The 27,608-nt window shown below is 45.6% G+C and overlaps 1 protein-coding gene and 1 long non-coding RNA gene across 3 annotated transcripts in view; one reads left to right on the top strand and one right to left on the bottom strand.

Moving 5' to 3' along the window:
• Window positions 1-256: 256 nt before the first annotated feature.
• LOC26533243 (diphosphomevalonate decarboxylase-like) overlaps window positions 257-27,608 on the bottom strand; it is a 62,861-nt gene continuing 35,509 nt past the window's right edge. The window contains exons 3-4 of the mRNA XM_033384194.1: window positions 1,393-1,510; window positions 257-1,337 (exon numbers count right to left, since the gene is read on the bottom strand). Of these exons, the coding sequence (XP_033240085.1) occupies window positions 358-1,337; window positions 1,393-1,510 (1,098 nt within the window). The 3' untranslated portion in view covers window positions 257-357. The remainder of the gene's footprint in view (window positions 1,338-1,392; window positions 1,511-27,608) is intronic.
• On the top strand, window positions 16,668-17,470 carry LOC117184945 (uncharacterized). Of its 2 annotated transcripts, none has more exons than XR_004470421.1 (2): window positions 16,668-16,927; window positions 17,012-17,470. It is a non-coding gene; the product is annotated as an uncharacterized lncRNA (long non-coding RNA). The 2 variants fall into 2 exon arrangements; XR_004470422.1 differs by having other exon boundaries at window positions 16,985-17,470.

Below are 27,608 nucleotides of genomic sequence, written 5' to 3'. Positions count from 1 at the left end.
AGCAGCTGTAGTAATCAAACTTGAATGACGGTTTATTATGCATTCGAGCTCTTGTGCGGTATGTACACAACTGAGGAACTAGCACACACCCAGCATATTTAAAGCACTTAGCTTAGTATATTACAATTAGACGTATGATAAAAAAAAACAACATAGAAGGAAAGACTTTGGAGCAAATGCCCTTTTTATTCGATATTTAAATACATTTGTTTCAAATATTTGTTTACAAAAAATCCCAAAAAAGTATCCAAAACCGTCATATAAAAAATGGTGTATTTGATGAAAACTATTAGACATAAGTTTTGATAAAATTCTGTATTTATAGAAGCACTTTGCCTTAAACGCCGCAATTAACAATTAGTGGGACAATGGTAGTCCATTTTTCAACAAACTATTATCGTCACTCAATTGACATGGTCCATCCCCAACCTTTGTGTGGATTATATACTTAAGTAGGTTTTTGGGTTGAACGTTTAACATTCCGTTAACTTTTCTGTGTTCTGCAGTTGTATGTATTGAATTGTCGGTTGCACCATCTGAATTTTTTTCTATATTCGACTCTGGTGAAACGGCAAGACCCCGTAAGTACTCAACAGTATCTATTGAATCAGTAGGGAAAACTTTTTGAATTGCTGCTAGTAACTTTGCAACATTTTCCTTTAATACATAAATGCATGCGTTTGGACCAGCATCAAATGTGTACGCTGCATGCACTGTACCCGTAGTTTTATTGTATGTATGTACAAAATTAACTATAGCATGAGACACATCGTTCATATAAACGCATGGTGGATAAGTGTCCAAGGCGATTGCATGAAACTGATTTGAGTCTTTCATCGTTATCTCAGCAAATGATTGAAAATCACGAGCTTTTATGGCCTTTTTTAAATTCGCGATCCTTTCCGGAACTAGTTTATCAACTCGATGCTGAATTAACTGCGATGTAGTCACAGAACGTTGCATACCTGTAGTGGAGCTTGTTTTTTTTCGTTCATCGTTTACGACTAAAATGAGTACATGCATATTCGGCCAATGTTGGGCTGATGCAACTGGTTCAGCGACAGAGTCGCTGCCATCATCAAGAACTCCACGGTGCCATTGAACAAAACCACCAAATAAACTACGACATGCAGAACCACTACCTTGTCGAGCTATAGTCGTCAATTCTTCAGTAAGGGGGATACCATATAAACGTGCCAGGGAATATACCAGGCAAGCGTAACCAGCTGCGCTTGATGCAAGACCAGCAGCGGTAGGAAAATTGTTACGCGATGCAATATGTACTTTCCAACAGAGTGAAGCTTCTTGAGAACCATTAATATGTGCTAGACGTTGAACTAAAAATAAAAAGAGATGTACAAAATAAATTAAAATTTCATATTAAAAACTCACCTCCTTTTAAACAGCGCATAAGACGAGAGTCCTCCTCGAAAAGCAATTCCTCATCATTGAGCCACATTCGATTGTGTTGAAATTTTTCTGAAGCAGTTATTGTTGTCTTCGCGCAAAGCTATAAAAACACACAAATATACTGGTCACAATACAGACAATATTATCATAGACAATAGACATAAAACTTCGCCCCGCCGAAAATCATATGCCGCGATTGTGACTACTAAATTATAGAAAAGGTGCTATTTATATTTCTGGCCTAGTTAACTTTTAGCTTTACTAGAACCCAATTGTCATTTACATTAAAAAGTTTGGAATTTTAACGATAAACGTAAAATTCATCTCAAGAAAAAACTTTAACTTTAAAAAAACGTAGGTAAGGTTAGGTAGAGGCGGCTGCCAAGCTCGCTCGGAGCCCGACACACTAAGGCCGGTTTCATCATTCTTGGGATCATTCCCTCCCTTTCATGTCAACAGTTGTCCCATCCAGATGCTCTTATAAAGTTTACGTCCTTTCTGGGACATAACGTAGACATCTCCGAGATGTCGTTCAGAAAGGCAGTGCCTAAGTGTTGTAGCCTCCTTCTGCTGAGAGCTGGACAGGAGCAGAACAGGTGTTCCTTTGTCTCCTCCTCGTCCTCGTCTTTGCAGCTGCGGCAGAAATCATTGTATGGGGCACCCAGCCTGTTTGCGTGGATGCCTACTAGCCAATGTCCTGTGAGGGAACGTATTACTGCGCTGCACCTTTCCCTGCCTAGTTTGCAGAGCTCTGAGGTGCGCTTCTTATCTATGGTCGGCCATGTTTGCCGAGCTGTGCGACAACGTGACCCTATTTGCCACTTTTCGTCTGCCAGTCGCTTGTACTGATCTTTTATAATGATCTTGCAGGTGGTCATAGGCATACAAATATCCTCCTTATCTTGGAGAAACCCCGCACCAAGTACCACATCTGGCCAGCTCATCCGCTATGCAGTTGCCCTCGATGTCCCGGTGGCCCGGGACCCATACAAGGCTGATAGTAAATTTCTGAGCCATCTCGTGAAGAGATCTGCGGCAGTTCGCCACAGTAGCCGAGTTCGAGGAGATCGCGTTGAGTGATCTGATCGCAGCTTGGCTATCGCTGTAGATGTTTAGATTGGTTGCCGTGGCGGTAACCGTGTGAAGGCAGTACAGAGCCTCCCTGATTGCTGTAACTTCCACTTGGAAGACGCTACAGTTATCCGGAAGCCTGAAAGATTGTCTTATGCTTAGCTGTGCAGAGTAGATTCCTCCTGACCCTCCGACCGTGCCGTCCAGCTTTGAGCCATCCTTGAAGATGCTTATGGCCCCGTCTGGGCCTGGGAGGCCCTCTACCCATTCGTCTTTGTGAGGCATGATGGTGCTGAATGGGGATACTCCATGCTCCTTTGGAACTTGATAGTCCGGTCTTACTGGGACAATGTTGTTTTTATTTAGTATCGATGAGTGACCTGAGTGCTGAGGTACCCATTGTTCAGAGTCTCTAAGACGTATTGCTGCCATTTCTGCCCGCTCCTTTCCTGCAAGGTCAACGCTCTGGAGGCATAGCATGGTGTTTGGCGCACCATTTGGTGTGGTTCGAAGAGCTCCACTGATGCACATGAAAATTTCTGTGTCATGATTTTCTACCATATTTTATGTCGATTTTTAAGCCAAGATTAGATTAGTTCAACCTTGCATTGCCAATGTAAAGTAACGAAGTGTAGATATCCGAATTTGAGCCTTGTTTCAGAGATACTTCCTTCTGTGTTCCAAGCTGGCTAGGAATGATTGGAGGTCCATGCCATAAAAAAGGTAGCAAGTCTGAAGCAAAAAAGTATATAGGTATAGCAAAGTTATCCGCTCAGCATGGATTTATAAGGCGGCGATCAACCACCACGAACTTGTTAGAGTTTACCTCTTTCATTATTAAAGACATTCAAGGTAACTTACAGACGGATGTTATTTACACCGACTTTAGTAAAGCATTCGACTCTGTAAACCATTCCCTTTTAACGCATAAACTTGACCTTTTGGGGTTTTCGCCCAACCTCCTGAGATGGATTCTGTCTATCTTTGTTCCAGGTCTCAAAGAGTCCTCTTCAAAAACTCCCGCTCTTCACCAGTAATGGTTTCTTTGGGAGTACCGCAGGGCAGCCATCTAGGCCCCTTACTCTTCACACTCTTTATTAATGACTTGGCTTCGGTATTAACATACTCTCGAGTACTTATGTATGGGGATGCATGATGTTGCGCAAACTTGTTACACCTTAAATGCCTCGAAATGCAAAGTTATGACATTTCACCGTTCTAGCCCCTTGTTAGCTCCCTATACCCTATTTGATGGTTCTCTTGAGAGAATTACCCTGGTGGATGATCTGGGTGTTATGTTATACCCCAAGTTAAAGTTTTCCGAACACATTTCTACCATGGTAAATAAGGCCATGGGCGTGCTTGGGTTTATAAAGAGGTGGTCAAAGGAATTTGACGACCCTTATATAACAAAGACTCTCTATACCTCGCTTGTTCGTCCGATCTTAGAATACGGTTCCTGCGTATGGTGCCCTCCGTACAAAGTACACCGTATAAGACCGTATAGAATCAGTACAGAAAAACTTTTTACTCTTTGCTCTGCTGGGCCATAACTGGGATGCAGGTGTGAGACTCCCATCTTACTCTAGTAGACTGCTATTAGTAAACCTCCCGTACTTAGTTAACCGTAGAAAAATGCTTGGTGTGATATTTATGCACAACTTGATCAGGGGTGACATAGACAGCCCTGATCTGTTGAGCCGCATAAACTTCACGGTTCCTTTTAGATCTACTAGAAATTTTACACCGTTGTTCCTTCCGCTTTGTAGATAGAATTATTCCTTGCATGAACCGTTTAGGGTCTCATGCTCGGATGATAATTCCCTTTACCTTATTATATCCACCACTAATTCTCTTCCTATTATTAAATTACTGATCCTTACACACCTTCCTAGAAATTAGTATTTGTAGTGGTATTTGTATTATGAATGCATGCCTAGTTCTCTTATTAATTTTAGTGCTAATTTTCCTCTAATATTAGTTGAATAGCTGTCTTTCCTGCATACTCGCGTAACAGCCTTCTGATGGTTTCAGACGGGCCACTTGACGGTGCAGTAATTGCATCGCCTCTTGCAAGATGCAGTCTGAATAATGTAACAAAGCGTAGATATACGAATTTGAGCCTTTCAGAGATACTTCCTTCTGAGTTCCAAAGTATTCGTCTTCATAAACACTATTCAGTAAGCAAAGTTTGTTTTTTCATTGTTGGGCTAGAAATATAAATAGCAACTTTGTGAAATAGGAAGGCCGTCGAAATCGGCCGATTATATAGCCATATCATAAAGGTTCTACCTTCTTCCTGATCTATATATTATGTTCTAAATTTATTAAGACTTAACTAACTCAAACAATTGATATATCATTTTGTTAAATTTGATGTAAAAACTATTATTGCCGCGCTGGGCAACGCCTCCAAATCTTGGGCCGTACGTTTGTTAAGACTCCCTCGTTAAATAGGCCTCGCGTTGTTTATTCTTCAGGTCTTGGTTTTATTCAGGTGTGTTCAGTTACAAAGATCGGGGCAGGGTATTAAATTAGGGGGAGAAGCGGGCTAAAAAACTTGTATCGCTTCAGTTTAACTTTTCGCCGCTGCCGTTCTTTTCGCAGTGTTATTTAATGCTGCCACACATTCCCCCCTTCGCAAACTTCGTGGCTTGTCGTGATGTTTGCCAAACTTCTGGTTAAGCCTTGGTTCATGGGTGGATTCGTTGTCTTCACGTCTAACTTGGCCAGTTTAACTATTGGCCGAGTTAGCAGTCCAGATGCAGTGGGGATCACCACGCTGCGGACGATCCCGTCCTTGGCTACTCGAAGGTCCATGATGATGCCTTTTCTCCACTGCACCTTGGGGCTTGTTTCGTCCGCTAGAAGTACGACATCTCCGAGTTGGCTAAAGTTGATTGGAGGTCCATGCCATTTGGTTCGTGGCGTCAGACACGGTAGGTATTCCATCAGCCATCGTTTTCTGAAGCTGTCCACGATCTTCCTTGCAATGCGAAAAGGCTTACCAAGCATAACTCCTATTACGCCGCTGTCACCCTTTGTTGCCATCGAGCTAGTTTCTGCTCTCAGAAAGTGATTCGGTGTAAGTACGCCCATAAGCGATGACAAACTGAAATTTAATGCCGCAAACCAGACTACCATTCGAACCTTTGGAAATCAGGACCTCGAACTAGACCGGGGCGGATCGTTCGTTTAAATGGTCATTTGTCATCGCTGATGTACAAACCGCAATTATTGGCGCTGACTTCCTAGCACAGTTCTATTCGCTTATTGACATCAAGAAACAACGTCTCACCAACGGCACAAGCATTTCTCTAATCTCTAATCGAAAAAAAGGCATCAAGGCAAAGACCGACACACCGCTAACTGCACCCTCGACAACACGAACTCATCAGATTCACCTTCAGTTCGCCACTACATAACAACAACTGGAGCACCCGTAGCAGATCGACCCAGGCGCCTGATGGGGGAGAAACTGTCTGTAGCTAAAGAACAGATACATCAACTAATCGATAACAAGATCTGTAGATACTCCAAAAGTCTATGGGCCAGCCCGTTGCACATGGAAGCGAAAGCCAGTGGTGGATGGTGCGCCTGCGGTGATTATTGCAAGCTCAATGCGATTACCGTTCCAGATCGTTACCCGAGTCCCCACATTCATGATATCGCTGACCGTCTATATGGCAAAAACGTTTTCACTACACTAGACCTCGAACGAGCATACTATCAAATACCGATGGCCCAAGAGGACATCGAAAAGACAGCAGTATGCACACCGTTTGGGCTAATTGAATTTGTAAAAATGCCATTTGGACTTAAAAATGCGATACAAACGTTCCAGCGCTTCATGGATCAGATTTTCAAAGCGGTGGAATACGTGTTTTGTTACATTGATGACATTCTCATAATGTCCAACTCAATGGATGAGACCAGACAACACGTGAATAATGTGTTGCAAATCTTAAAATCGCATAAAATTTGCATCAACGAGTAGAAGTGCTGTTTCGCACAACCTGAAGTGACATTCCTGAGCTACCTAGTCAACGTCAACGGAATTAAGCCTCCAGAGGATCGAGTGAAGTCAATTACTGAGTACACTCAAACGATTTGCGAATTAGGTCGTTTTCTCGGTATAGTTAACTATTACCGCCGCTGCATTCCTCATGCATCAGAAATACAGGCGCCACTCAACGATTTGACACGTAACATGAAGAAGAACGACAAACGGCCAGTGCAGTGGACGCCAAGCTCGATTAAAGCATTTGAAAAATGCAAAAATAGTATAGCGAACGCCGCAACCCTCGCTCACCCCAGTCTTGATGCAGAACTAAGTCTCACGTGTGACGCTTCAGATACTGCCATTGGAGCTGTGCTTGAACAAAACACGAAAGGAAATTGGGATCCTCTCGGTTTCTTCTCCAAAAAACTCAGTGCAACTGAAAGAAGGTACAGCACGTATGATAGAGAGCTGTTATCGATTTACGAGGCTATAAAGTACTTCAAGCACATGTTAGAGGCTAGGATCTTTGTGATCAAAACTGATCACAAGCCACTGATATATGCCTTCAACCAGAAGCCAGAAAAAGCGTCGGAGAACTGCGGCAGCTGGGTTTTGTATCCCAACACTGCACTGCACGTGAGGGGCACTGACAACGTAGTTGCCGATGCCCTCTCCAGGATTAACGCCATCACCATGCCGACGACCCTGGATACTAAAGCTATTGAAACTGCTCAGGCAACGGACATCGAATTGCCTGACATTTTAAATGGAGACACGTCTTTAAACCTACAAGCAATTCCAGTTGACGAGGACATCATCTACTGCGAATATGCTGGGAAGCGAGCACATTCACACGACTCCATACCACCCCCAGTCAAATGGCATGATCGAGCGTTGGCACAAGCCTCCTTGATGTGCCAACCGGATATACCATGGATCAAGCTGCTTCCAACCGTCATGCTGGGCCTCCGCACGTGCTTCAAGGAGGACATTAAGGCATCAGCAGCAGAGATGCTATATGGGTGTACGTTACGTCTTCCCAACGAATACTTTTAGGAAGTGGATGTGCCGTCGGAACCACTCGACTTTGCATGCCAGTTCAGGAGAAGAATGCAGGTGGTGAAGCCAAATCCAGCTTCGCATCACATCAAGCGCAAACTATTCCTTCTTAAGGATATTCACAATTGTTCTCATATCTTTGTCCAGACTGATGCTGTAAAAAAACCCTTGGAGCCGCCGTACACAGGACCATAGCCGATTATATCCAAGTCATCAGACCGGGTATTCACTATCCGCGTTAATGGAAAAGAGACAGCTATTTCAATCGACAGGCTCAAGCCAGCATTTATGGCTCTTCTGACGATCAGCTATCAAATGTCCCATTACGGACATATGAGAAGAAAAGACAAAGCTGAACATTTTGTAACTTTTCTATGGGGAGTACTGTGGCAGCCCGGATCGCAGCCTCTCAACAACACTGATCTTAGAGTCGTTCGCTGGTGTGGCAACACCGGCGACTCTGCCAAGCGGTCTGGCATCTTGATCTCTTACTTCGACGCTAAGCACAATAAATGTAGTTTAAATAATCATTAATAAAGATGATTCTATCGTTAGACGGAGATATCGTGGAACCCTTAATTCTTGTTTTTAGATTGAGGTGCCCGTATTGTCCAACGGCCGACATCCATACGTCCTGCAGTTTTATCTCTGGCTGTATTATATAGAAGCCCAATAGTCCTAAGGGATAGAAGATGGTCATGACTATACGTGGAATTTACCGATTCATCATAGTTTTCGTTTCGTAGTATATTTTATTCTTGTTCTTGATGATATCCATCTCTTGAGAGCGCTCTCATCACGGTGCTCGAGTTAGATATCCAACCTCTCATCTCGAAGCCTCCTTCTTTGTGTATGTTATGCGCTAGGCGGACCATTTCGTCTTCTGAGTCACAGCTTTGGAGCCAGTAATCTACAAAGGTGTTGCGAAGTATAGCCTCTACTGCCTTTCTTTGTTCCTTGATGTACCTTTCTGCGTTTCTTTCTCTCACGTAGGTCGCTGCTGCTGGGAACATGAAACACCAAAGGTCATTACGCTTATTACGTGCCTATCCGGTTCTCGACTGGTGTCACCATATCTCCAGATAACCTGCTGTGAGCTTCGATCCTCCGCACATATCCTGACCTGGTGAAACATTTCTCTAATATCTCCGCAGATTCCAATAGACATCTGTCGAAAGCGCCTTATTACTCCTAGCAGCGATGGCAATTGGTTGGGGCATTTTAGTAGCATTGACTTCCACTTTGGCTGCTGCGTCCCATACGAGTCTTAATTGGCCTTTGTTAGGGTCGGATCGCGAATGAAGGGGTTTTGCCAAGCACCACATAGCGCCAGCTGGCATTGTCTCGTTCGGATTCAGCCCAGTAGACATTCCAATCCGCGTTGCTTCCATGGGTCCTGACATGTGAACTTATGAGGCCTCCTGCTTGAGGTAGGCTTGAATGCGTCGGGATGGGGCGCATTCCCTTGCTAGATTCCTACTAACGCCGTTTATTTTACTCCGGTGTCTTTTTTCGCACAGTCCTGGTTTGTGGTTATACACGAACCTCGCGTCGCTTGAATGTAAGAGATTAGCCTTTCCGTCCAACTGTATGAGGATATCTCACCTGTAAAGTCGAATTTGTCGTGACGCAGCTGATGTAACAACTATTATTGCCGCGCCGGGCAACGTCTATTCGCTTCTAGTTCTTGCTTAAGCCGGTTCTGTTTTTTTCTTGCTCCTGCATTCTCCGCCCTTTGCTTAAATATCATTAAATATTGTTGTCACTTTGTTTTGATATATCATCGATTCTCTTTAATTTGATTATACTTTGTGTTAATCATCAGTGTTTCGATTGTAAAAAAGTGTTTAATATAAATACAATATCGCAACGTAACGCATCGGACTCGTGCAGGCAATTTGTTATTGTTTTTTACCCAGTCTGGTTTTCGTTATCGTTTCTTCGGTATGCACTGTTCTCGCGCAACAGCGTTTGCATCGCCCACACTCTCTCGAAAGCATAAGCGGGCCTGCTGCTCGCATTGTTGCTCTCATTCGCTCTGGATTGCCTATGCTCTCCTTCTTTTTGTTTCTGCTTTGGTGAGTTTACTGCTCGTTTCCTGCACTTCGTTGGATCATCTGCTGAATTGGATCTGAATTATTGCCGCTGCTGTTGATTTTCGGGCTCGCTCTGGTGTCTGCTCTCCCATTTTGCCTGCTCTCTCACTCTGTACTTTTAATATTCGTGCACAGTGATTGTACTACTGTCAATAATGGCAATTGTTTGCAAGACAAAGAAATGTAATTCGGTGGTGTAATCATTGGTGATTCATTCCTTAGCTGCTGGCTGTGCGACAATTTTGCCCACACAAAATGTGCTGGTGGCGGAAATTTTGGACGGCTAAACGATCTGATCTCGAAACGTATGGGCCTGTCTTGGTCATGTTTGTCTTGTCGGGAGATTCATCTATCTATCTTCATCTATGGCTGGCGAAAATCCTCTAGCTGAACCCTCCACGAGGGTGCCGGCTGGGCAATGGACACTGCATTACCCGGACAAGGGTAATGCACTGTCGCTTGCTCTGTCCGGGGTAATGCAGTGTCTAGCTAAGGCTATGGTCCGGCGTCTTCCCGATTCAAAGTCGGGGGAACCGAACCAGACCCATGGCTAGAGGTGCCTGGCGGTCAGGCCTAAAACGCTAGGGGGTGGTCCCCCCGAAAAATATTAACCAGTATGGACCCTCGGGCCAACTATGGAGTCGAAGAAGGAGCAAGCACGGGTTGGGATGTCAACCCAAACGTCGGTGGAAAGCGTGACTGCTACCACCGGCGGGCACGGGGAGGAGCAGTCCTCTCTGCGTGTCGCCAGCGGTCACACCTCAGACTTGGCGGGAGCAGGCCAGGTCAGTTGTAAAGCTACTGCCACAATAACAACAACAAAAACAACTCACTCCGCGGCCTGCAAGTTGATCCGCACAGATGCCGTAGTCGATACAGACACGGATCTGGAGAGCGTGCTCTCTCTAAGCAGGACGGATGAAGAGAGCCTTCTCCGCTCGCCGGAACCAGGCACCAGCTCCCTGCGTAGGGAAGGGCCGAAGCGTTCCAAGGAGGGGATGAAGGCCAAAGCGCTATACAAAGCGGCCTTCAGGCAAAGCAGACATCTCCCAGGAGGAGAAGGTCAAGCTAGCCTGGGCCGAGCAGAGAGTAGAGGAGGGTCGGCTACACTATGCCCAGATGCCACAGATGAGGGCGTCGAATGGCGAATATGCCAATAAGGTGGAGGAGATGATGGCCACCAAGAGGCAACGCTCGACTGAGAGTGCCATTAAGGACACTCCAGCGAGCAAGCGGCAACGCGGGCCCAAGAGTGCAGCCCCTCCACCGAAAGCGGCCAAGAAGCCAACGAAGCCGAAAGCGAAGGTCAGCGAGGTGACCAAACGACACCTGATCGTGGCACTCATTGACCGCAGCGAAGAAAACGGCAAGATGTCAGCGGCACAGTGGAAGCTGGTGCACGCGCGTCTTGTCGACGCACTCTTTGCACAGATGGAGGAAGACCCCGCCGCCCCAATGCCCACGTTCGATGGTGCTGGGTGGCTAAATGGGGTTAAGATCCTGAAGTGCAATGATGATCCAACCCTAAGGTGGCTGACGCGTACGGTCTGCCAACTGGAGGCGATGTGGGAGGGGGCCAAGCTGGAGGTTGTGGACCGGGAGCTTATCCCGTCCAAGCCTAAGGCGAAGGTACTCTTCCCCATCACAATCCAGGGAGACCGAGCGCTGAAGCTCCTTCAGCGGCAAAACGCGGACGTGCCAACGACCGATTGGAGGATCCTACACATTGGTAGCCCACTACCCAACGAGGGGGGCCAGTGTGTGATCCTCCAAATAAACAAGGAAGCAGAGGATCTGCTATACCCCAAGTTCGGGAAGATGGCGTGGGGCATGGGTAGCGTCTACCTGCGCCTCAAAAAGCGCCACCCTGAGGACAAGGACGCGCATACCCTGCAGGCAGGCGAGGTGGAAAAGGACCTAGGTCTCGAGTCCATCGTGGAGGCCGCCCAGGGTCTTGCGCTTGAAGACGAAGAAGAGGAAGACGGTGACCTGACGCTGGTAGTCAACCCGTCAGGTGCAAGTGAGCCAGCCACCCATGCTGAGTGTGCTGCAGCTCAACTTGCATACTCATCGCCATGGAGCAAGGGCTCGCCGACATAGCTCTAGTCCAGGAGCCCTGGATTGCGACAGGCAATTCAGTGGCCGGACTAAAGTCCTCAAATCATAACCTGTTCTACTCAACATCGGTAAGCAGGAGCAGAACCGTCGTACTCGTACGAAAGGGAATCCATGCTTACCTTATGTACTCATTACAGCACGGATGACCTGACGGTTGTGATGCTGGAAAGTGAGGAAAAGCGCCTTCTGGTGGCTTCCTGCTACATGGCTCACGACAGACCCGCACCACCCGACGAACTCAGGAGCCTGGTGACAGAAGCCGGCACCAAAAACTATCAACTCGTCATCGGAACGGACGCCAACGCCCACCACAATGTGTGGGGAAGCACCGACATCAATGACAGAGGTGAGTCACTCTTAGACTTTATACTAGCAACTAATCTATATATAGCAAACGTTGGGGAGGAGCACACCTTCGTAGGTCCGACCTCATCTAACGTGCTAGACCTAACACTTGCAATGGGAAATAGTACTACGGTATCTAGCTGGAGGGTCCTCGATAGACCATCCTTCTCAGACCATAAGTACATTCAGTTCAAGTGCGAATTCAAACACCCTTCGAAGACAACAGTCTATAGAAACCCCCGGAACACAAACTGGGATTCGAAGCTCGCGAATCCGGGCTCAATGAAATCCGCTGAGGATATAGAGAAGTCCCTAAAGATCCTATCCAACGAGTTACTGAACGCCTACCATGCATCGTGCAAACCCTCGAGAACGAAGAGGAGGTCCAAGCCACTCTGGTGGAACCATGATCTCTCTCTCCAAAGGAACAACCTCAAGGAAATACGTAAGGCACAAAGGAACTCGTGGAGAAACTTCTGCTCCAACATCGAGAAAGTGCCCGAAACCGCCAGGCTTCGGAAGCTGCTTTCAAAGCAGCCCACAGTACAGAGCCAACTAAAACTAGATAACGGACAGTGGACAGAGGGCAGCAAAGAAGCCCTAACAGCACTAATGGAGGCGCACTTCCCTGGATGCACCGAGGTCACTGACGCCAAGGAGCATCAGGACCTAGCAACCGAGGAACAGCACCCTCCAATAGGTCTGTTAACCACTAAGAGAATCCACTGGGCCATAGACTCCTTCGCGGGCATAAAAGCACCAGGACTGGACGGGATATTCAAAGCCATGATGAAGTTGACCAAAGAGGTTATTACCCCATGGCTCCTCGCAATATACTCAGCATGCCTAAGTACGGGCTATATCCCCATCCAATGGAGAACCTCGAGAGTTGTCTTCCTCCCTAAGGCAGGAAAGTGCAGCCGCGTGAGTCCCAAGGATTACAGACCGATAAGCATTACCTCCTTTATACTAAAAACACTAGAAAAGCTGTTGGATTTGCACATCAGGAATGAGGTAGAGGGACTGATGTCAACAAACCAACACGCCTACACTAAAGGGAAATCAGTGGAGACGGCACTACACTCGCTAGTAGCCACCATCGAGAGCGCCCGTCACAACAAAAAGTATGCTTTGGGAGCATTTGTGGACATCTCAGGAGCATTCAACAACGTGGCCACAACCGCAATAACAAGTCGCCTAGAAGCGAATAACATACACCCTGCAATCAACGTCTGGATCAAAAACCTCCTAAGTTGCAGACGGGTGCAATCGGAGTGGGGCACTGCTTCCATGGTAAAGGGGGCACACAGAGGCACACCTCAGGGTGGAGTCCTGTCGCCACTACTGTGGAATCTGGTGGTCGACGACCTCATCAAGAGATTTGAAAGGAAGGCCCCAAAGATAACAGCTTATGCAGATGACATAAGCATACTTATTACGGGTGTATGTCCATCGACCCTCAGCTCCTTAATGGAACGTACACTCAGGGAGATACGTGAGTGGGCGGAAGAGGTAGGACTCAGTATCAACGCGGACAAGACGGACCTCATCCTCTTTACCAAGAGGTACAAGGTACCGATATGGACCCCCCCGAAAATTGACCAAGCTAGGCTGACCCCAAAATCAGAGGTGAAATACCTAGGCACAGAACTGGACAGCCAGCTGGCATGGAGGCCCAATGTAGTGGAAAGGGTGAAGAAGGCTACCATTGCGCTTTATGCATCCAAGAAGATGCTCAGCAGCACATGGGGCCTGTCACCTGCTCCAGGTGGTGCGACCAACTCTGCTGTATGAAGCCTTAGTGTGGTGGCAGGCTACTGAAAAGAAGACATACCATAAGCTTATGGAAAAGACTCAGCGACAGGCTCTGCTCTGTATTACAGGGGCGTTGAGGTCAACCCCAACAAAAGCACTCGAAACCATACTCGGAATCGACCCCCTGGACATTCACGCTCGCCTGATTGCGGGAAAGGCAGCACAACGCCTCATAGCATCAGGAAATCTATCGCCACAAGGATACGGGCATAGTTAAATCGGCAGGGAAATGACCAGATCAACTGACTACATGACCCCCCAAACTTGCCTTGACGTCAAAACAACCACATCTCTGGGACCTGAAGACTGGAAAATTGGAAGGGAGCAAACTGAGCACCTCAATATATACACAGACGGCTCCAAGATGGACGGAGGAGTAGGAGCGGGCCTATACTGCACAGACCCTGAGATAAGGCTGTCGTATAAGCTACCGGACCAATGCAGCATATTCCAGGCAGAAGTTTTTGCCATCGGGAAAGCAGCGGAGGTCGCTCTCCTCACAGAACGAGCACACGATGCGGTCAACCTATTCGTCGACAGCCAAGCGGCGATAAGATCCATGCAGTCGTCCGTGGTCAGTTCCAGAAGTGTCTTGGCGAGCATGGAGGCATTAGACATCCTAAGCACGACAAAGACAGTGCGGATCTATTGGGTTCCCAGCCACCAGGGCATCGAAGGAAACGAAGCGGCGGACGTACTAGCTAAGGAAGGCGTCGGGCTGGAGAATAGGAGAACCGAGAACGTGCCTGTCTCCCTCAGAACGCTGCAAGGCGATCTAGAGAAGCAGGCTAGAGCACAGACTGATAGCAGGTGGAGGAGTACCACCAAAGCTAGGCATCACCAACAGAGACAGTTGCAGGAAATGTGAGGAACCTGGGGCTATCGAAACCCTGGAACATCTCATCTGCAACTGTCCGGCTCTCTCAAGGGCAAGGAGGAGATACCTGGGCGCCCCAGTGTTGGCATCACTGGAAGATTGCTCAAAAAGGACGCCTCAGGAACTGCTGGCCTATGCTAAAAACACCTCGATTCTCGGGGACTTTTTAAAACCACATTAACACTCCCGCGACGGTTCATACACCCCATACACGCTTCGCTTGATGATATAGTTGTGACTAAATTTACATTTAAAAATAAGCGAAACATATCATCCTTTAAAATTCTTCTCCCTGATTCTTTACTATCCAAATCTCTTGAACCGTCAATATGGCCTGAGCATACAATTATGCATGAGTTCCTTCACAGAGATTCGAACTCGAGTCCCAGAATTACCGAACCTGCTGCTCCAAGAAACTGATGTACCATTTTTCTATTCACTATCAGAACGTTCGCAGTTTTTTTTGGCAAATTGCGTCAAATTTATACAAAAAGTGCGTCTTTTGATTTCGATGCCATCGCTTTTACCGCAACCTGGCTTAACTCTTATATTAATAATCATGAGAATTTCATTGACAAATTCACTATTTATAGAATGGACCACCCATCTTTAGCAGGTGGGGTTCTGATTGCAGTCAAATCTGATTTCTCATCTGAGTTATTCCCATTCAATAACATCCATGGAATTGAATTTGTTGCAGTCAAAGTTCGGATGGGCTCGACATTTTTCTATTTAACCTGCTCCTACATTCCTCTCAGGTCTGATGCTGAGATTTACTTAAACCACCTCTCAGCAATTAATACTGTCGTATCTGCATTAGGTTGCAATGACCAAATTATTGTCATGGGGGACTTTAACCTCCCATTTCTTTCTCGGCTGCCTTGCGGTGACGCTAAACTGTTGTTTCGCAATTGATATAATTGGGATTCCCTTGTCCAAATTAATGCCGTTAAAAACATTAGGGACAGACTTCTTGACCTCATGTTTGTTAACAATGCTTCTCTTGCTACGGTATCCAGAGCAAGCCCAATATCATTCCCTGAAGATCCTTACATTACTTTGTCGATATCTCTTGAGTGTACCCGATCTGGTTGTGCTGACGGTTCCATGGCTCCTTGCCTTCGCAAAACATACTTTATCGATTTAGATCTACATCTCTCGCGTGTTTATTGGTCGTTTCTTTATTCATTACCGAATATAGATGCAACTGTTAACTCGTTTTATAGCTCTATTTACTCTGCCCTTAATACATTTGTTCAAGATATCACTGTACCTGTATCGTCCAAGCCTCCCTGGTTCTCCAAGTATTTGTCATACTTAAAAAATAATAAATCTAGGCTCTATAAAAAGTACCAGAAGTCGGGCTCCACTTCGGCCTTAGCTTTATACTCCTTCGCTCGCTCTCTGTTCCTTGCCGTTAATAGTCAGTGTTATAATCATTACTTTTCACAATGTAGTAGAAACTTTCGTAGTGATCCTTAAAAATTCTATTCGTTCGTTAACTCTAAGCGTAAATCAAACGCTTTTCCTCCGTCGCTTTATTACCAGAACAAAACAGAAGCTTCTGCTTGATTTGGTCGTGATTTGATCGCAGGTTGACTGTCGCTATAGATTTTTAAGTGAGTAACCGCTTGAAGGCAGTTCAAAGCTTCTCTTCTTGCTATGACTTTTACCTGGAAAAAGTTGCAGTGATCCGCAGTGAGCCTGAAGGAGTGCCTATTTTCAGCTGCTTGGAGCAGATTCCTCCTCTGACCTTGTTGTCCAGCTTTGATATATCTGTGAAGATGTTGATGACACCATTCGGGACTGGTTGTCTCTCGAGCCAGTCGTCGCTGTGATAATTATTTCGAATGGGGTATCTGTGTACAAAATTGGAGTGTAGTAGTCCGTTTTTTGACGGGAAAAATTTTGTTGTTGTTTCGAACGGATGCTGGTATGCCCATTAATCGGAGTCTTTTAGACGCTGCCATTTCAGCCTGATCTTTTCCTGCAAGGTCAAGGCTTTTAAGTCAGAGGATGACATTTAACGCATCATTTGGGGTGGTGCGAAAAGCTCCACTAATGCAAAGGGTGGCAGAGTGAACTTTGCCCAGTTGTTTGGTGAGCGTGCTTTTTATCCACAGAGTAGTATTGGTAATTATTGCTAGATATATCCATTCGACTATGCTTGGGTTCACGCCTAATTTTAAGCCAATGGGCTTTTTCTTTGATGTTCAGGTTCCAATTAAGCTTCTGTCAGCTCGTTTATTTTATCAACATATAGCCTCAAAATCGAGCATCAGGTCCGTGTCAAACGAGTAGCCTTCTTTGGCTGGCTACAGCACACCGTCGGTTGCTTCGATCCGTGCGGCAAAGTACTGGTCGACTGGGTTGTTGGCAGGACGCTTTTCGGCCGCTGCGTCTGATTAGTACACCTTGCCTTGGTAAACTTTGGTGGCAAGTTTAACTTGCCTTTGGCAATTCAAAACTTTGTTTTGATCACTTTGCATGAGAAAAAGAGTGACCATTAAAGCTGCGTACCAGAAATTTCCATAGATGGCCCCACAGTCGCAAAATCAGCTGTGCAACCAACCTGTTTTTATCGTAAAGCACTTGAAGTGAAGAAGTGTAAACATTTTAAATCTCTCAAAAATTAAAAAACGCCAAGACCTCATTAAATTTTTTGATGAATCTTAATCAGTCGAGTTTTAACTACGTGTTTTGTGTTTTGAACTGTATCTAGCAGTTTTGATGTCTTCGTAATTGAAGGTTAAAGTGAGGCCTTCAACATGTTCCAACTTGTAATGAAAACTAATTTTTGAAAAGGTGTACAAAGTGAGTCCTACCTAGTCCCACCCCGAAACCTTTTGTGTGTCGTACATTAATAAATTCTTTTTGAAATATATATAGTAAAAAATGTCACTTTTCATCACAATTCTTGGAATTTGCGTTAATAATAACCTCAAATTCGAAAATGCAGAGTTGTTTGCCATATGGAATTCAAAGAAGGGTAAAATGATCAATTATTTGAAAATGGCTCTTAAGGCGACATATCATATGAAATGAATAAAGTTTTTGAAGATACCAAAAGGAAAATTTTGTATCGTTTGGCAACATAACGGAACAAATGCCGGTCAAATTCAAAGATGTTTGAACGAAAATATGTGGATTGGCCACAAGCATTTATTTCAATACTTTTATCTTTATGCCCAGAGAATGCTAACTAAGTTCGTAGGGCTGTACAGGACCCAGTCGGAAAGCCGGCTCATATATCACCTAACGAGGCGTTAACCTTGCTTCTAGACAAGGATCTCAGCAATAATTTACGGAAACCTTTAAAGAATTTTATTTTTATTTAAATCAACATTTTTTCAGGCGTGCAACGCCGTTTTCTTTAATAAAATATGCTTCATAATTTTTTATACCCGATACTCAAAATGAGTATTGGGGTATATTAGATTTGTGGTAAAATTGGATGTGTGTAACGTCCAGAACGAATCGTTTCCGACCCCTTCTGTGATATGTCACTGCTACAAGAATATTTCAAACTTCGCCCCGCCCACTTCCACCCCCACAAAGGGAAAAAATCTGTGGCATCCACAATTTCGACGATACGAGAAAACTAACAACGCAGAATCGTAGAAGATGACTATATCTTCTATCTGAACCAGATCGTATAATTATTATAGCCAGAATCAAGAAAACCATTTCATTCTTTCTCGCTCTGTCTCTCTCTAACACACAGGTTTCATGGTCGGCTTAGCCAATTGCAATATATGAGTTCAAGGATCTCAGAACCTATAAGAGCCAGAGCAACGAAATTTGGTACCGACACTCCTGTGATATCGGACTTTGACCGTTTTGTCTCCAAATTTCGCCACACCCCCTTCCGCCCCCGCAAAGGACGAAAATCTGGGGATATTAAAAAATCTCAGAGACTATTATCGCTAGAGTAACCGAATTTGGTATCCGCACTCCTGTTAGATCTCACTATAAAACGTATATCTCAGAATTTCGCCCCACCTCCTTCCGCCCACACAAAGGACGAAAATCTGCTGCATCCACAATATTGCACATTCGAGAAAACTAAAAACGCATAATCATAGATAACGACCATATCTATCAGATTGCTGAATCTGGATCAGATCAGATCATTTTTATAGCCAAAAGAAACAAATCAATTTGCAGTGGCTACGCAGCGCCCGACGTCACGCTCAGACTGATTTTCTGTCTCTCTCGCACGCACTCTTTGTCGTGTCGTTTAATATTAGCGGCGTCTGCCGAAAGAGAGCCATACTGACTTAGTATCGGGTATAACTGTAGAGTTGCGGTGTCCGCAGCAACTCACAACGTTCCCCCTCTTTTTTTACTATAACTAATAATTTATATATGCATTATTAAAAAAATCGGCGGTGCCACATCCATTTTTTTCTCAAATCCACTTCTTATTGATTATATATATCCAACACAAAAAACATAGTGCAGCGTAGACCTCTCCGATCTGCACTACCGCTGCTTTATACAGCTTCACGGAGCGCTTGTTATCAGAGGCAATCACTTCGATATTACCCTGGAACCATCACATGTCTTCGCAGACTGGTGGTGTCCCAGGGTTTTTGCCGCTTCCACCCACATCTATTGTCTTCTGAGTATTCTTCCCTCCGCGCGCTTCGAGCAGTCTACGCGAAAGAGACATTAGGGTTCGGCAGCGCTTTGCAACCGATGCAGGCGTCTGCTTCTTTGGTTAAGGAGCCACCCTTTGTTGCTCCATGCTGAAATTAGGGAGCACACCCGAGGCCCACTGGACCTGGCTTGGGCACTAGTCGATGGCAAATCATTCGTCACTTTACGAGAAGGTCGGGCAGCCACAATATTGCTTAGCTCTTTCGGGATGGGACCCCCTGGGGTTCTGGACATCTTAGTCCAGCCCGGAGTGAAGTGAATGTGGAGGTTGACTTGCTGACCGTAGCGAAAGACCTACAACAGCTAACTTAGGCAATAAAAAAAGCGCCGCTGGAGTGAGTCGAGGCATTCTATCTGAACTATCCACCGGGTTGCCATCAGTCATACTGAAGATAACCCATTTTTTAAACAGTTCTTGTGAAAAAGATAGAATCTCTGCCTCTCCTCTATTCTGCATTCGGAGCATCCTTCCTATACTCGGAGCGAGCCTAAACAGCCACAACGATTCTTCTTCTCGGAGCGGTCCTAAACCAACGATTATTCCCCTCGGAGCGTTCCTGAACCTCCGCAATGATTCTTATCACAACCAAAAAGTTACAAAAATATCTGTGAACACCGCCACGGCGAGCACATAGAATTTTTATCTCGGAAACGGTCAAGGTGGCAAAATAGTGGATAAATCAGGGAAGGAAGGCAGAGCTACAAATCTACTGCGAAGAATTCGGCCTAGCAATGCAGGCCAATCAACATTTTCCCGAATCATCAATCGATACGCATATAAAATGCATTAAGCTGACCTTCTTATTCGATTTTATTCTGACTTTATGTCATGTCACCACACGGGAACGGGCGGTCGAACGGAATAAAAAGTATCTGATAGCAGTCTCCTGAATCGAATCTATTTCCCCACCAATTTTCAGCCAAATCGGTTCAGACGTTCTTGAGTTCAAAATAAATAAACCTGATTTTCTTTTATAAATAGATAGATAAAAAAATAACATAATTCATTAAAAAGTTGTAGAGCCCCAAATCTATCAGAAAAAGTCCCCAACTCAATTTGACACCATTTGGCCGGAGCGAGGCTAAGAAGAAGAATAGGCCCCACATAACTCTTACTGGACGGTTTTCTAAGGGTTAAAACTACAAAGAGAGTGAAAGCTCTCTAACTACGATTGCCCACTCGGAGAACGGCTTCGTTTTCATGCTAGGGCGGCGTAATCTCGTCTCCGATCAACAAGAACATTCTTCGTTTGCATGTCGACGAAATCACAGCGACAATCAAGCAATCAATCAAGCCGGCCGCGCTTAAACCCGTATTACTTATTAAACTGTACCCTATACGCGATTACAATTAAAGTTTAAGTTGATTGAAGTCCAAATGAATAAATCTCAAATTTTCTACATCGTGTAGTACATTATTAAACGCAAAGAGTCCCCAGAGCATTTTCTGCTCAACATTGAAATCTCGTATCGAGGATTTCACAACATTTTTGGTGGCCCATGGGGGGAACCGCGTTTAATTCGTACTATTCGCATATGATTCTACCTCGTTCCGCGTTCAGTTAAATGTACAGATAAAATCATATTTTACCGGCTACAACTGTAAACGGCAAACACAACGCAAACCAACGGTTTATCCAGCGGCCGCTATCTCTCGCACAAAGCAGGGACAAAGAAGATCGGACGATAGCTCTGCGCCTGGACAGTAGCCTCACTGCAGCACACAAAGGGTAACGCAAGCCGACGGTTAGACAGCAGCCTCTCTCTCGAGCAAAGCAGAGACCAAGAAAGGCGACGATCGTTCGGTTGCTGCACATCATCGCTAGACACAAGGCCTCAACTCACCGCTCACATAAGCACAGTTTCTGCTCTCCGCTCGGACAACACCAACGACTCGCAAGTTCTCTTAAGCTACGCTTTAAGCAAAGAAAAGCTCTCCCGCGTACCAGAGTAATTGTTTCGTTGTGTGTATTTGTACAAGGTCAAAGAGATTGCAACTAAGGGTGAGAAATGTACATACACATATAACAGCAACATGTCAAAAGCCGAGTCCCACGACCTCGAAGCCGATCCTCAGGTGGAGATCGACAATCTCTGTGTTATACAGACAAATCTCATTGCGAGGGTTAATCAAACGGTGCGTAATTTCAGAAAGGATGACGAAGATCGGAAAACAAAAGCTTATTTTCAAACGCGCTTACAAACTTTGCAACGGTTCTTAGGTGAATTTGAGCAAAATCACCAACGTTTACTAATACTTCGATGTCCAAGTACGCATAGTTATGTGTCCAGCGAAGTGGCCTTTCGCTTTGATGAAGACTATACAACGGCATTCAGCATCATATCAGAGGCCTACGAAAATGTATGTCCAAGAGCACCACCGGTACAGCAGAATCCAGAGCCAGCAAATCCATCTGTATCATCAGTGCAATTGCCCAAGCTACCAGTACCGACATTTACAGGCAAGTTTGTGGATTGGCCGGCCATTTCACGATGCATTTGTTCAACTCATCCATAACAACCAGAAACTGTCCAAAGTTCAAAGGTTTCATTTTCTGAAGCAAGCTCTTCCCTCGGATCGCGACGAAGATATTCAGCAGATGGCGCTTGCGGGAAATAACTATGCAACAGCTTGGAGTCTCGTCGTCTCGTTTCGTTGCCACAGTTGACAAAGGAGCAGTCTGCTGATATAAAACATATGCTTAATGTTGCGACGGTTTGGCTCAATGCTTTCAAGAATCTAGATGTTCAGCATTGGATGGCTCATCATCTCACTTCCAGACTGTCAAGCACGACACTGCAAGCTTGGGAGCGCCATCTCGGTAGCTCAGCTGAACTTGCCACATTTTCTCAGCTGCAATCATTTCTCAACGACCGTCTCGTCAGCATCGATGTGTTCGAAAATCGAGCCCACTCCACGACGCGGACACCTGTGCCGCAGCCTGTCAACCAAAGGCACCCGAAGAAGTCAGTTGGAAACGTAACATACAAGGGCAACAGTTTCCACGCCAAGACTGCTGTTGCCGAACACACTCACTGCCCGCACTGTAGCGACAGTCACAATCTTCGGCATTGTCCGGACATTCTGTCCAAGGACTGCTTTGCAAGGAAAGCCATCGTCGATCAGGCAAAGACATGCCTCAACTGTTTGAGCCGTTCCCATGGACTTTCAAAATGTACCAGTCAAAGGAACTGCACGCAGTGTGGTCAAAGACACCATACACTGCTCCATTTCCCAACTCCTGCTCAGGTGGCTACGCACCCTCACGCAGCCTTCCATAGCGCTCGTTCCGGTAACTCCTGGCAGTATACAACGAGCGACTCGTCTGGCAGGGCTACACCTACGCAGCTCTACGCTAGGACCCCACTTCCTACTCAGAGCACTGCACAGCCTCTCCCAGTGGTTCCCAACACTAGTTCCGGTGGTCATCCACAGTCTGCAGCGACCGACTCGTCTGTGAGAACACAGTCTGCGCAAACTTTGTACTACCATTGATACTGCGTTTATACTTAAAACGCTTACCTCGCAATTACCGTCACAATCAATCAAATTGCAGCAATGTCCGTATTTGAACGGAATAGAACTCGCCGATCCCAGGTTCTACAAATCACAACGGATTGATCTTCTGCTGGGAGCGGACGTAATCCCACAGATCCTGCTTTCAGATATCCGCAGAGGAAAGGAGAATCAACCAATTGCACAGCACACCCAGCTTGGCTGGATAGTCTTTGGTCGAGCCACTACCACACGCTCACACGCTGTCACCATTAGATGTCACCACAACAGGCTAGAGAATCTCGTCCAGAAATTCTTCGAAATGGAGCATCTCGGTTCTGCAAAACAGCTCACACCAGAAGAGCGATGGTGCGAGGAGCATTTTAAACAAACTCACATCCGTCAACGGAACGGCAAGTATTTGGTGCGGTTACCACTTAAGCGTTTATTTGACCCTTCGCAGGTTCTAGGCAAGTCACGTCAAATCGCAATTAATCGATTCCAAATGCTTCAACGAAGATTCCAACGGCAGCCGGAGCTGCAAGCCAAATACTCGGAGGTCATGGATGAGTACTTTCAACTAGGCCAGGTGACCAAAGTAACAACCAAGGAGCAGCAGCATTGCATCATTAGCAAGGAGAATGGAATCGAGTCCACATGTTGCACCTTGGCTCATCACGCAGTATTTAAGGAGGAAAGTGTCACGCCTCCTGTAAAACGACAAACGGAAAGTCGCTCATTGACGTCCTATGCACCGGACCAGCGCTCCAAAACGATCTAGCCGGCGTGGTCCTGAAGTGGCGTTTCCATCGTTTTGTTTTTGCTGCCGACATTCAGAGGATGTATAAATGCATTGAAATGAATGAAGAGGATTCGCAATATCAACGTATCTTTTGACATGACGAACACAACCAGGTAGCTGAGTATTTTCTCAACACAGTTACGTTTTTAACCGCTTCAGCTCCTTACACAGCCATTCGCGTCATACATCAACTGGCGCAGGATGAACGCGACCGATGCCCACTCGCGGAAAGGGTTTTTCGACATGAAATATGCGTTGATGATGTACAAAGCGGATCTTCCACGTGCGAAGGAGAATTAGAAATTCAAAATCAATTGATCGGAGCCTTACGATCAGCAGGAATGGAACTTCGAAAGTGGTCTGCGAATGACGCTTCTCTGCTACAAGACATACCTCCAGACCATTTATCTCGTAAGACATTATTAGAGTTTGAGTACCAAGATCCCGTTAAAACCTTAAGTCTCTATTGGCATCCACATCAAGACTATTTTGGGTTCAAGATAAACTTTGAAATCAGTCACGCACATACTAAACGTTCTTTACTTTCCACAGTCGCCCGACTAAACGACCCCTTACGTTTCATTACGCCCTGTATCATGACAGCGAAGGCGATACTCAAGGACTCATGGATGGCCCGCATCAAACGCAACGATGGCAGCCTAGCACAACTAGACTGGGATGAACCGCTGCCAACCGAACTGCTTGATAGATGGCAGGGATTCATACAGAACTAGCCATATGTCGAGCAAATTCAAGTACCACGATGGCTGCGCTTCAACATTCACGAGCTTGCGTCATTACAGCTACATGTTTTCTGCCATGGATCATCACTGGCGTATGCAGCATGTGCATATATTCGTGCAGAACTACCAAACGGAAAGATTCAAACTCATTTGATAGCTGCACGCAGTCGAGTCACACCCACGAGTCGAACTTTCGGGTGCGCTGCTGGCAGTTAAACTGGCAAAATGGATCCGGGACCAACTTCGCACAGCAGGACTACCTATGTCAACCATCTATTGGTCAGATGCTACTATCGTTTTGTTTTGGATAAATGGAGATCCCCACCGATGGCAAACCTTTGTGTCAAACCGCGTTGGACAGATTTTGAAGCATAGTACATCAACTCAGTGGAGACATGTACCTACTGCGGTAAACCCAGCGGAATGCGCAACTCGTGGCTTAACACCACAAGAGTTAGCAGTACATCCATTGTGGTGGTCTGGACCATCATGGCTACAGCAACCGGAAAGCCAATGGCCGGCAAACGGAGTTCCCAGTCAGGATATCGACATGACTATAATCGAGGAGAAACCATCAGTTTTGTTCCAAAATGCTGTGCAAGTCTCGGAGGCTCCAGAAACCTTCATCCAAAACTCTTCCTCATACGACAGGTTAATATCAGTCATGGCATATGTTCTACGGTTTATACACAACATTCAAGCCAAAGTTGACAAACTGTCTGTACCACTGAGTGTGCAGGAGCTCGACAACGCTTTAATTCATCTCGTTCGCAGCATTCAACAGGAGGTATATGCGACAGAAATATTGAGGTCGAAGAGAAACAAGGCACTATCGGGCACACACAAACTGTGTCAATTATCCCCATTTCTAGATGACCAACAAATTCAACGAGTCAGAGGTCGACTGCGAAACGCAATGCACCTTCCAATAAGCCAGCGACAACCAATGATCATTCCCAATCATCATCATTTTACCAATTTCGTCGTGCGTAATGCCCATCGTCTCGCACTCCACGGTGGCACCGAATTAACGCTGGCCACTATTCGACACAAGTTATGGATAGTCAACGGAAAACAAACTGTCAAACTGATTCTTCGACAATGCGTCCGATGTTTTCGTCACCGACCGAAACCAGCAGCACAATTGATGGCCGATCTTCCCCTACATAGAGTCAATCCGCCAACTCGTGCATTCATCGCCACCGGAGTGGACTATACATGCGCGTTCGAAATTCAAGCATCCAGATTCCGTGGACACACAAACTACAAGGCGTATATCGCAGTTTTCATCTGTTTGGCTACAAAGGCTATTCATCTAGAAGCGGTCACGGGCTTAACCACCGAACACTTTCTCATGGCTCTACAACGTTTCATCGCGCGTCGGGGCTACTGTCAACACATGTATAGCGACTTCATTATAGCGGCACGAACTTCATTGGTGCCAACCGGGCTCTTCAAACCTGGCAAATACATTTAAATCAAGAGAGCTACCCACTGTAATACCTGTTTTAGCGGCCCGAAACGTCCAATGGCATTTTAATCCACCGCATAGTCCTGATTTCGGAGGCCTTTGGGAGGCAAATGTAAAAGACTGTCAAAACATATCTCTATCGAGCATTTTCAGGATATAAAATGACCTACGAACAACTTGCTACCGTGCTAACACAAATTGAAGCCTGTTTAAATTCCAGGCCATTATGTCCACTAAGCGCTGAGCCGGAGGACCTAGCTGTCCTCACCCCGGCACATTTTCTTATTGGAGATTCATTATTAGCTCCGCCGGATGTAACGACAAGGGATGTTCCACTCACAGTCCAATTTCTGGAAGGACAGAAAATGATCCGGCAATTTTGGAAGCGTTGGAGTTCGGATTGGCTATCACATCTTCAAGCCCGTCCAAAGTGGCGACATGAAACCGACGATCTACAAGTCAGCGATCTAGTAATTGTCAAGGATGACCGACTGCCACCCAACGAGTGGAAACTGGGAAGGATAATACAAGTTCACCCTGGAGCTGACAGTTTAGTCAGAGTCGCAACCGTGAAAACAGCATCAGGCGTATACAAACGATCGGTATCTAAACTATGTCGGCTACCGTTGCCACAGACCTCAGAATAATCCTACCACCGTTGCTAGCTCCTTTCGACAATACATGTACCATAACGAACACTTTATTTATTCACAGAGCATTCACATGTGACATGCTTTGGTTTCTAATATTGGTCCCAGTATTGGGGGCGGCATGGACGGTTTTCTAAGGGTTAAAACTACAAAGAGACTGAAAGCTCTCTAACTACGATTGCCCACTCGGAGAACGGCTTCGTTTTCATGCTAGGGCGGCGTAATCTCGTCTCCGATCAACAAGAACATTCTTCGTTTGCATGTCGACGGCCGCGCTTAAACCCGTATTACCCATTAAACTGTACCCTATACGCGATTACGATTAAAGTTTAAGTTGATTGAAGTCCAAATGAATAAATCTCAAATTTTCTACATCGTGTAGTACATTATTAAACGCAAAGAGTCCCAGAGCATTTTCTGCTCAGCATTGAAATCTCGTATCGAGGATTTCACAACACTTACAAAGCATTCCATTGTGCCACCCTCAACCTCAGCTTCCTCTTCCTCATCTTCTCGTCCTGCTTCCACCTCTCCAAAAAACTAACTTCTCTCTTAGTAACTTATCAGAATATTAGAGGCTTACGTAGCAAGCTCAGCATTCTTTTCCGGGATAGTGTTGCATTTGCTTCCCACGTTATTGTGTTTACTGAAACCTGGTTAAAGCCGGACATTCTTAGTTCCGAGGTTGTGGCAGGTTAGCACACAACTTTTAGAATCACCGTTCGTCTCGAGGTGCAGGAAGGGTTCTGAATGCAGTGGACTCTAACTTCAAGTCGGAACACTTCACAGTCCAGTTTCAACAGGAACTGGAATTCCTGTGTGTAAAACTGATTCTTCCCGCTTTCGCTATATTCATTACATGCTCGTATATTCCACCTTCTTCGGATATGTTATGTTTATGTTTATAAGCAGCATTTGTCCGCTTTAACCGCTGTTTCTTCCCTGCTATCAGATAAAGATCATTTGATACTTCTTGGTGACTTCAACTTG

This window comes from Drosophila pseudoobscura, chromosome X (genome assembly GCF_009870125.1).
Source record: "Drosophila pseudoobscura strain MV-25-SWS-2005 chromosome X, UCI_Dpse_MV25, whole genome shotgun sequence".
Taxonomy (NCBI): Eukaryota; Metazoa; Arthropoda; class Insecta; order Diptera; family Drosophilidae; genus Drosophila; species Drosophila pseudoobscura.
Note: the sequence above shows the minus strand (reverse complement) of the source record. Positions and strands in the feature narration are given on the sequence as shown.